The following is an 11358-nucleotide window of genomic DNA, read 5'->3' on the forward strand; positions in this document are numbered from 1 at the left end:
GTGAAGACAGCTGGACCTGAAAAAGACTGCAAAAGTCAAATGACATGATTTTTATATTTGAATAATTATAATTGTGATGTGTTTTTGTGTGTCTGTCGTCCATAAAACGCTGGAGCAGCAGCAGCAGGAGCACAGGGAGGCTCACCAGGAGCAGCGGGAGGAGCACAGGGAGGCTCACCAGGAGCACAGGGAGGCTCACCAGGAGCAGCAGCAGCACAGGGAGGCTCACCAGGAGCAGCAGGAGCACAGGGAGGCTCACCAGGAGCAGCTGGAGGAGCACAGGGAGGCTCACCAGGAGCGGCTGGAGGAGCACAGGGAGGCTCACCAGGAGCAGCAGGAGCACAGGGAGGCTCACCAGGAGCAGCAGGAGGAGCACAGGGAGGCTCACCAGGAGCAACAGGAGGAGCACAGGGAGGCTCACCAGGAGCAACAGGAGGAGCACAGGGAGGCTCACCAGGAGCAACAGGAGGAGCACAGGGAGGCTCACCAGGAGCAACAGGAGGAGCACAGGGAGGCTCACCAGGAGCAACAGGAGGAGCACAGGGAGGCTCACCAGGAGCAACAGGAGGAGCACAGGGAGGCTCACCAGGAGCAACAGGAGGAGCACAGGGAGGCTCACCAGGAGCAACAGGAGGAGCACAGGGAGGCTCACCAGGAGCAACAGGAGGAGCACAGGGAGGCTCACCAGGAGCAACAGGAGGAGCACAGGGAGGCTCACCAGGAGGAGCACAGGGAGGCTCACCAGGAGGAGCACAGGGAGGCTCACCAGGAGGAGCACAGGGAGGCTCACCAGGAGGAGCACAGGGAGGCTCACCAGGAGGAGCACAGGGAGGCTCACCAGGAGGAGCACAGGGAGGCTCACCAGGAGGAGCACAGGGAGGCTCACCAGGAGGAGCACAGGGAGGCTCACCAGGAGCAACAGGAGGAGCACAGGGAGGCTCACCAGGAGCAGCTCAGCCGTCTCTGAGACGAGGTCGATGCTGGACAAATTCAGAGTAAGGAAACACCAGTTTACAAACTCCATTGATGTTCACTACTTGAGGTATAAGATGATCTGTTTGTGCATATTTACAGTTTCATCCTGCATAGTGTAGCATGGAGTATTATTTAATTTTGAATCGGTTGTCTACCTCATATTGAATATGTATTGTACGTCTGCCTCGTCTTTGATTTGTTAATCCTGGTTGAAGTTATATTAAATTATTAATATGCTTTCTTATTTTGCAATAAAGGCAATATGGGTAGAGTTGAAGCCATGGTCAGCAGTCGTATGGATGGCTGAGTCATGTGATCATGTGATTGCAGCCATTCATTTTGTAGTTCCCTAATAAGTAGAAATATTCTGAAATATTTGCTTGTTGTCTCGTATCTTATATGATGAATCTGCAAATAAAATCCTGAGCATGTCCATAAAGTCAATAGAGTGTAAACAGTGTCCTTAAAGTTGAATCATTGAAGTAGAGATGTCCCTGGTCCAGTCAGAGACAGACACATCCATCTCTCACTCACAGGAAGACGGTAACATCGGAGGAGTGGACAGATGTCTCCCATCAGATGACTCATTGCCTGTTAAGCGCTCACTTCTTCCCTTTGACCTGAGGAAGGACATCTGTGGTTGAGACATGGAATCAGTCATGTCCACAGCAAGTACTGTGTGTTCCAATATCGTTGGAATCGATGTAGAACGTAGAACAGCAGAGACAAAGATTCTTTTCTAACATGTTTCAAAGAAAGAAAAGAACACTTCAAAGCTAACTGGAGCTGATGTGACATCACTGTCAGTTGTGAGGGTGTCTGTGGCCGTGATGCAGGAGGCTGCAGGAGGCTGCTGCAGGAGGCTGCAGGAGGCTGCTGCAGGAGGCTGCAGGAGGCAGCGATGGGCACATGGCTGAATAGCAGCAGAAGCCTGAGAGCTTGAAGGAAACAACAACATGCCACTCTGAATCCGTCAGAGCACCACCAGAAGCCACGGTCTCCTCCTCCTCTTCATGAGTGTTCCTTTCTGTCTCCTTCCACTTCACTTACCTTGTCGCAGCTCATGCCGACTGAACTGCAGTTTCACAGTTCCTTGGGTCCGTCTCCAGGTCGGCGGGGTCGCCGCCGCTTGCTTAAAGGGACAGTTCAACCCCAAATCTAAAGTGCATATTTTTTTCCACTTAACCTGTCAGGCTATTTATCAGTCTAGATTGTTTTGGTGGGAGTTGCCCAGTTTTGGAGATATTTGCTTTAGATGTCGATCAATCGTTTCTTTGTTTTTGGATCGTCGTCGTCGAGGGTTGTCTACAACTTTGTTCCAGTTGTGAAGACCAGTTCAACAGGAAGCTTATTGCGTGACTACTTTGGATGTACGTCACGTGGTTTTAAATGTTTATACGCAGCATTGGTTGGGCGTTGGGTCTCTTAATGTGGAAAATGAAGCAGCATTTGTCTGTAATCCTGTGAATCATGGTGAAATGCACAAGTGCTCCAGACATGGCAGGTGTGGTAAAATGTTCTCTCACCGTGTTGTCACATTTTGGCTCCTAAACCACTTTACAAGACCACATTCTGAACCAGTTAGTGCATTAAACGTCTCCGTGTGACGTCTGTGTCTGGAGATAGCGTGCCTTGATGAGTTCCAACTCGGTGCTTCCCCGACCTCAAAGCCGGCCGCCGAGACGACGCAAAGCTCCGGAGCGTGTGAGTCCATATCGGTCATCTCCAGAGCCACGAGCAGCTGTTAACACACACACACACACACACACACACACACACACACACACACACACACACACACACACACACACACACACACACATTCATGGACCGATCACCTCTCTGTGACCAGACTCTCCAGGTCAGGGAAAGATGATCTCTCACTAGGGACCACACACACACACACACACACACACACACACACACACACACACACACACACACACACACACACACACACACACACACACACACACACACAGAGTCTAGATAAACCGTCTGTCAGTCAGCCTGTCTGGCTGTGTCTTGTGGTGCTCCGTTTTTTCCCCTCCAGAAACTGAAATCTGCACCGCAGCTTTGGTGAGGTCTTTCTGTCTCTCTCTGTCTCTCTGTCTCTCTCTCTGTCTCTCTGTCTCTCTCTCTCTCTGTCTCTCTCTCTGTCTGTCTCTCTTTCTCTGTCTCTCTCTCTCTCTCTGTCTCTCTCTCTGTCTCTCTCTCTCTCTGTCTCTCTGTGTCTCTCTCTCTCTCTCTCTCTGTCTCTCTCTCTCTGTCTCTCTCTCTCTCTCTGTCTCTCTCTCTCTCTTTCTGTCTTTCTCTCTCTCTCTCTCTCTGTCTCTCTCTCTCTCTGTCTCTCTCTCTGTCTCTCTCTCTCTGTCTCTCTCCGTCTCTCTCTCTGTCTCTCTCTCTCTGTCTCTCTCTCACTGTCTCTCTCTCTGTCTCTTTCTCTCTGTCTGTCTCTCTGTCTCTCTCTCTCTCTGTCTCTCTCTGTCTATCTCTCTGTCTCTCTCTGTCTCTCTCTCTGTCTCTCTCTCTGTCTCTCTCTGTCTCTCTCTGTCTCTCTGTCTGTCTCTCTCTCTCTCTCTCTCTCTCTCTCTGTCTCTCTCTGTCTGTCTCTCTCTCTCTCTCTCTCTCTCTCTCTCTCTCTCTCTCTCTCGATCTTGGCAAGAGCGCCGTCTTGCCAAGATCACAGACTGTTTTTTCCATCTGGCTCAACGTTTCTTATTTCCTTTGGTCTCAGCCACTCACAGTTGTTTAATCAAAAGCAGAGGAGCGATTTGACACCCTCCTCCCCGGTTGCCACCATCTCTGTGTTCTGACAGTAATCAACAGCATGAATGGCTGGGCTGAACCCATCTTAGAGCTAACAGTGAAGACACCCAGGGGACTGTTTGTAACCCATCATGTAGATGCTACGGTATATTTATAGATATAAGAAGTGGACGTAGTCATTGTGACGTCACCCATTGGTTTGTGGATTGTTGTTTTGAAGTCTTGAGTTTGACGTTTTGGCCGTCGCCATCTTGGCTTTTTGCAACCAGTGAATACAAGTGACCATATCAGGACTAGACGTAGAGACGGCGTATACGTCTCTGGAGAGACCTGTCAATCAGCGTGTAGCCCCGCCCCTAAATCATCCCCTGTTTTCTGGTCTGTTTGACTCTAAATGGAGCATAATGTACTAAATGAACATCATGCTGTATTGAAGAAGACTGTAAACTAGAGATTGAGACCATAAACTCATGTTTACAATGTTTACTGAGGGAATAAATCAAGAGAGAAGTAGAGTCATTTTAGACTAGACTTCTATACAACCAGAGGAGTCGCCCCCTGGTGGACACTAGAGAGAATGCAGCTTTAAGACACTTCGGCATCAGCTTCACTCTTCAGAACCGGAGGTTACGTCACTGGATGGGTGAAAGTTTTGACCTGCTGGTGGCGCTACAGGAGAAGACAGCAGCCATAGTGAGGAATCCTCTGGGCACCGTTGACGTCTGTACTAAAGCAAACCTCCCGGTGGCACTAGGAGAGAAGGACCGCCGATGGTCAGAGATTCAGTCTGGATCAAAGTGGTGGTCCGACAGACCGACCCACATACGAAGAAAAATCCATATTCCACAATATTCTTTTGACTAATACTGCGTTTTTTCTTGTTCCCACTTCAAAGCCAACGTTTCTCTCATTTCTTTCAGTCCATTCATTTCCTTTCCGACCGAACCTTCGCTCTACTGACTCTGGTTCAGAAAGAGCGCGGCCCCTCGTCCCCTCTTCAACAAAAGCCAGTTTTCTTTTCCTATTAGAATGAGATGAGTCATCGTCCGAGGGCAAACATGGCCGTTTGTTTGGGTGTGTTTGACCGTTTCAGGGAGGGGAGAGCGGGAGTTAGAACGAGGGGGTGAGGGAGAGGAAGGGAGAGTGGGGCCCGATGGGTTCTCCCCCGCAGTTTCATTATAATTTGGCCTAATTGAGCTTTCAGCCAACAAGTTCAACCCCCCCCCCATACTACTACTACTCTCGCTTCCACTCCTCTGACTTCTTGTCTGATCCCAGTCACCCCCCCCCCCCCCCCCCTATAGGGGCCAGATATTCAGTACAGGCATTTTTACTGGCATGACAAATTTACATAACTGTTGTGGAAGAATGCATGCATTAAGCGGGACGGTATACAAGACAACAATGCCCCCACTGATGCTGCGGTCCGCTGTGGTCCGCTGTGGCCTTTGGTTTATCTAAGGCACATGCTGGCCCAAATAACAGGCGGCAGATAAAGGGGCCTATAGGGGGTCAGTGGTGCTGCCTGTGAACGGGGCAGAGAGTCACGCTAGGGGGACGTACGGTAAATGTGTCCCAGAGATCAACCCATCGTGCTCTGTCTCTATGGGGACAATAACACGGTCAACCTGGTTTTTAACGTCCAGCCAAATACCACGATGGACACACCGGAGCAATAATGTGGCACAATGCATATTTAAACTTAAACCTTGACCTTATCAAAGCTCTACAAAGAGGCTGACATGTCTTTCATCGTGCCATGCCGATGACTCACTATTCTGTGAGGCGTCAGACGAACGTCTAACAGAATCCAGCATTTCTCTCTTTTACAATATTTCACGCAACTACGTGGAAAGACGACGTATGAACTCGTTATTTTCAAGCATACTTAGGCATGTAAGGAGTCCGTATGCTTCAACAGAGGGCTGGACTTGTCTAAAAAGAGATGAGGTGACTGTTTCTGCAGGATTTGAACTTTTTTTTTTTTATTTCCGTCTCAATGTCCCTGACACAGAAGATTGCAAATGTCTGTTTTCCTAAAATGTCCGCTCCTCAAAGAATGCACATGTTTTCAAGTCTGCGACATCTCAAGACTCAAATGAGTCCTTAACATAAAAGCTCCCATCAGCGCCGCCTGAGGTCACGGCGTGTAAACGTTGCGTAGCCTCCGTTGCTCTTTAGCCTTTATGTCCAGATGTTGAATGTACCCTGTGGAGTTATCTGGTTTTCACAGTTACACTTACAGTCAGTGCTTCCTGTAGGTTCACAACGTTGAATACCATTTCCTTTGTAAACAAAGTACATATACTGTATGTTTGGTAGCTATCGATCTTCTTCTTCCTGGATTTTTACTGATGTTTTAGGGACGTCAACCAGCTGTTGATCAGTGACTGAAATACGGACGCAGTGACGTCACTCGTAGGTTTGTGAAGAGCTGTGGATGTCTCCAGCCGTCGCCATCTGTGACGACACAGAAGTGGATCGTCTGACGGAGAGTGACAGGTGGGTGCCATGATAATAAACTGGTGTTATATAAAAATAAACCCCCATACAGTTGTCATGAACTGAGAAATTAGCTATAGAGACCAAAACCAGGCTGTCAAACACGTTTATTTCTGCTGTAAAGTTGTGCATTTTAACATGGAGATCTATTGAAATTCATATTTTGAGGGACCGGCTGGTTTTGGCACTTCCACATTGACTACAGTACATTTCTCTGCATCGCCGCTCGGTGTACACGTGTGACCTCTTGTGCGTGCACACTCCATAGCTCACCAGGGTGCCTTTAGTTCCAGGTTTGTAGATGCATACAATCAGATCATCTACGACATAAATGTTATCGTCATGCCAGTGGGGAACTCAAAATCCCTCCTCCCTGTGCTTCAGTCTTCACCTGCCATCTTTCCAACGGTTTGGCCTTTTTCACATTAAAGGTACTAACGAGTAGCATAACTGTGCAAGAGTGACACTGTTCAGTGTTTAAAATAGAAAGGTTTTAGCAAAGCTGCATGTGGGCATATGACTGGTTTTCTGATTCTCAGTTCACCGTGGAGGCATGAGAGAAAGTTTCCTTTAAGAATTCAAGGAAACACGAGGCGAGTAACTGATATACAAATGATAATTATGTTGAAGTATTCCTTTAAGGGGTCTAGTTTTATACCAAGCAGATCCATAGAGAGATGGAGGCATTACGTCTTTCAACGACGTAGAAGACAGAACAGAACTGTGATCGTATTTGTACAGCAGCAAGAAACAATGACGTGGTGAGTAATACAAATCATCTGCTTTTATTTAGTTTTACAGACATTTCACACAACGACACATGCAGAGAAAACAGTTGCTATCAATGGGAGAACGGGCAGATGAATATACAGTATTAGCTGAAACGACATGGATGGGTTCAGATGTTGTGGGAGAAGAAAACAAATGAACCAAAGACGCTGTAGGTGTTCCTGGAGAGATGAGCGAGAGCAGAAGACGTGTGGACGCGACGACGAGGTTGGGCTGGAGCGAGGGTTCCCGAGTCTAAAGGTTCCTCTCCAGAAGGACGGCTTTTAAGTCCGCGGGGCAGTTGACGGTGAAGACGGAGTGGGAGGTGTTTCGTCTTTCCACGAGGGTGGCAACAGTTTCACCCAGGTCCAGGTGGCTCAGGTAACCAGGTGCCATGCGCTCCGGAGTGGCCACGCCGGTGTTGATCTTCACCTGCCAGTACCGATCAACACAGGAAGAGACGAGATGAAGAGAGGGGGATGAAGAGACAGGGATGAAGGGAGGGGGACGAAGAGGGGGATGAAGAGACGGGGATAAAGGGAGGGGGACGAAGGGAGGGGGATGAAGGGACAGGGATGAAGGGAGGGGGACGAAGAGAGGGGGACGAAGAGAGGGGGATAGACATGGTGGGTAATGAAGTTCTGTGGTGTCTCGTTTTAGGGTTGTTTTCTAAGCACTAACCATAACCCGACAAACGTCAAACCCATCGAACGTTTTCCAGAACTTTACAATAATGTATTAAACTGAGATCACATTTAGTCATCCCTTTATTGCATTTTAAAATGTATATTATTAATAGTTTTATCATTCAAGGGAAGAAATGCTCTTTTTCTGTTATTTCGTCAAATTAATGCAAAACTAGGTGGCCTGAAACCAAAACATTTAAAATAGGATATTTCTCCCTTTTGGTTTCTGAAAGAAGAAACCACGACGAGTACTTCATGGAGCTGAAATGTATGCCGTAGAAATATTGTTGCGATATCGAGGTATCTGGATATATATGTTGTGATATTTGATTTTCTGCCTATTGTTACGTCAGAACTATACAGTCAGCCGTAGAATTGCCGCTGAACTCCATGTAGTTGAGTGACAGTGAGTCAGCTCTGTGAGGACGGTCATGATCTCATGTGGAGCTGCAGAGACCTAAATGAACAGGTCTGAGGCCAAGACACCGAGTCTAGGTGAGAACCTTTCACTGCGGTGCTTTTGTTTACCGAGCTCTTGCTTTGTAATCCCACCGAAGGCTCACCTGGTTGAGTTTGCAAGGCACCTCGGGATACTCTTCTCGTAGAACCTGGCAGAAGGCCAGGGTGCTGGCAGCTCCTACGGTCAGGAAGCCGGTGCCAGGCATCAGCAACTTCTCACCTGCTCCTCCTGTGGCAGAGGACACACAACACAGCTGGGAAGAGTGGCTAAAAGTAAAGGATATATGCATATATGGTAGAAACAAACGGCTGAAGGAGTCACCTGTGATGAAGGAGTAGGTACAGTTGGAGTCGTCCCTCACCAAGGGGAAGAAGGCCTTCCATGACACAAATGTGCTGAAAAGTAATGTCTCAATTACCTGGAGAGTCGGTGGGAGATGAAACATGACGGACAAGAGTCAGAATTTCATTCTAGTAACAGAGCAGCAACATTAAGACGTGATGGAACAGGAGGATCCGGACATGCTTACCACAACTACCATTACTGCCACCAGTGTAGCTAGAAAAAGCAATGCAGCGCATACTTACCTGAATGCAAAGGATATTCTATGTTTAATCAAAACCACTGGCATGTATTGGTCTAGCCAAAGTCTTGTTGATGTGTGTGTGCTCACCCAGTCTAGGTCCTTGAGAGACTGAGTGTGTGGGGGTCCTCCCTGCCACCAGCTGAAGCCCAGAGAGGAGACGATGTCTGTCACCTTCCCCACCGCCTTCAGCAGGGCCTGCTTCGCCTGCTCTGCTCCCTCCTCGGACCCTGGAACGGTAAGAGACGACTTCAGGAGAGGAAAGGCTTCCGGTTCACCGATGAATGACTACAAAGAGACTCGGAACAACTACAAAGAGACACAACATGACCACAAAGAGACGCAGAACGACTACAAAGAGACACAACATGACCACAAAGAGACACAGAACGACTACAAAGAGACACAACATGACCACAAAGAGACGCAGAATGACCACAAAGAGACGCAGAACGACTACAGAGACACAGAACGACTACAAAGACACACAACATGACCACAAAGAGACGCAGAACGACTACAAAGAGACACAACATGACCACAAAGACACGCAGAACGACTACAAAGAGACACAACATGACCACAAAGAGACTCGGAACAACTACAAAGAGACCCACTACGACTACAAATGTACAATTAAAGTAAGGATTCCTGTCCAAAATTGAATCGCAAAGATGTTTTCAATGTATCCATAGTGAACAATTAAAGAGCAACGGCGGATGTTATTGACGGACGAATGGGGCGTTGCTTTAAATGTTGCCGTCGCAAGAAACCGTAGGACGCCATAATCCCCCTTTGGTGGTCTGCACATGGTAGAAGTTTGCCAGAAATCTCCTTAGCTTTATGCAACAAACCTTTGTTAGGTTTAGGAAAATACCATGGTTTGGGTTTAAATGAACCCTTTCTGGGAGAAAGCCCTGAAGGCAACGATTCCCCGTCTGCAGATGGTCCAATGTATGCTAAAGGAAATAAGAAAGGAAGCATTGAAGCACCCTTTCCTTACCATTTAGACACATTTGACCAGCTCTCATCAGCTCTACCAGAACAATACGAACACGTTAGGCTCCCTTGTGTAAAGGTGTACTGCAAATAGAAATGTTAAATAAAAGACTACAGAATAAAATTCTGCTAATTTATTTGGCGACCCTAATAAGATCTCTTGTGACCCACCTGTGGGTCCCGACCCAGTCTTTGACATTTTTAGCTGACACGAAAGGTTCCTAGACAACGAGTCCTTCCAGTGAATGACTTTGTCTCTAGTGTTGTCTCCAGCATGTTTACACTTTTGGCTCAGATTGAAATATTTGAAATATAGAAAACACTATTTGCTGCATTGACATGAAGTTAGATGCATGCATTCATGTTCCCCCTCGGGATGAATTGCACCACAATTGGGTCAAAATGAGTGCTTTGGTTTATACCTGCAAAACTGAGAACTTTTCCCATCAGCCTCAGCTGCACTTTGTGTTTACCGCCAATTAGCAAATGTTAGCGTGCTAACACGCTCAACCAAGACTGTGAACATCAAACTTGCAAAACTAAAGGAACATTTCATGACAGTGTTTGAAAAGTACAGTTTCGTAGAGCCGCTAGCATGACGCAAGACTCTTAGGCTTGTTATAATACTGGTTAGGCTCTAATGTATCATAAAATCATCTTTATCTATTTGTATAATCGGCTCCATAACATTTGAATTGGTGTAATCTTATCAATAGATGGTGTCTGTCTCTGTTAGCTTGAGAAGAGAGCTTCAAATAGATGCAGAGGAGCACACCTCTCCATCCACAGAGGAGCTTTAGGTGAATGGAAGGATGCGTAACTCAACTTACCCACATTCCCCACTACAGCAGTGAGTTTATCCTTTGTGCTGGGAGAGACGAATGCCTGGAGCCTCTCCAGACGGCTGCTGTCCCTGGAGATCACTGCCACTTTGAACCCTTCACACACGACACACACTAGATTAATCCATTGAGCAGACAGACCAGCACCTTCAACACATACAGAGTAGGACTAATCCCTTTCACATGAAAATAAACATTCACTGACAGGCCCGCGTTGTCTAAATCTGTTTATCGAGGCCATCAGAGGGATGAACGGGACAAAGCGGCAGATGGTAACGTTCTGCTCAATGCAAGCAGCAAAGCTATGGCCGTGCAATGTGAATCCAAAAATCCAGAGCGCTCATCACAGCAGGCAGCACCGTCTCCTCCACCGGGTTCATGCTTAGTGCAGAGGCAGCGGAGCACAGTGAGTAAAATAGACTGAAGTTTTGGGGAATGAAACAGCCTCTAAACGGGACGAAGAGCCAAAATAACACTCTGTATTTGAATTTAAAGAAAGCTGATGATGATGAAGATGAAATCAGATGAAATCAGAGCTCAGATTAATGTCAGTGTTCCTTGAACATAAAGTCACAACACAATTAAAACACATATTTGACGTTATTTAAAGGTTAGTGCTTTGACAATCCAGCCGGCATACTGCGCACGCACATGTACATCACAGCAAATACCTCATTATTGTATCTGTCAGTGCAGCGCTTGGAGATAAACTCGAAAATGTACAACTTTACGCACGCGGACGCGCCATCGACATCAGATTAACAGTCAGTCATT

General features: G+C 47.2%; 1 protein-coding gene across 1 annotated transcript; it reads right to left on the reverse strand.

Annotated features, from left to right (window-relative positions):
* Positions 1-7005: 7005 nt before the first annotated feature.
* Positions 7006-10964, reverse strand: LOC137890126 (uncharacterized). The gene is made up of 6 exons (XM_068734241.1): positions 10944-10964; positions 10573-10753; positions 8834-8973; positions 8482-8578; positions 8264-8388; positions 7006-7446 (listed from the first exon to the last, which is right to left on the reverse strand). The coding sequence occupies exons 1-6, from the start codon at positions 10962-10964 to the stop codon at positions 7270-7272; spliced, it is 741 nt and encodes a 246-aa protein (XP_068590342.1). The 3' UTR covers positions 7006-7269.
* Positions 10965-11358: the final 394 nt, after the last annotated feature.

This window comes from Cebidichthys violaceus, unplaced genomic scaffold (genome assembly GCF_023349555.1).
Source record: "Cebidichthys violaceus isolate CVI_PGR_0920_01 unplaced genomic scaffold, fCebVio1.0.p SCAF_610, whole genome shotgun sequence".
In the NCBI taxonomy this organism is placed as follows: Eukaryota; Metazoa; Chordata; class Actinopteri; order Perciformes; family Stichaeidae; genus Cebidichthys; species Cebidichthys violaceus.

What these genes read in the sequence shown, in the direction of transcription:
- LOC137890126 (XM_068734241.1), bottom strand. Translation starts at nt 10,964, where the DNA reads ATGAACCCGGTGGAGGAGACG. An exon ending in TGAACCCGGTGGAGGAGACG is followed by an intron (nt 10,754 to 10,943) that starts GTGCTGCCTGCT and finishes GAAAGGGATTAG; the next exon opens with TCCTACTCTGTATGTGTTGA. An exon ending in TGCTGTAGTGGGGAATGTGG is followed by an intron (nt 8,974 to 10,572) that starts GTAAGTTGAGTT and finishes TTACCGTTCCAG; the next exon opens with GGTCCGAGGAGGGAGCAGAG.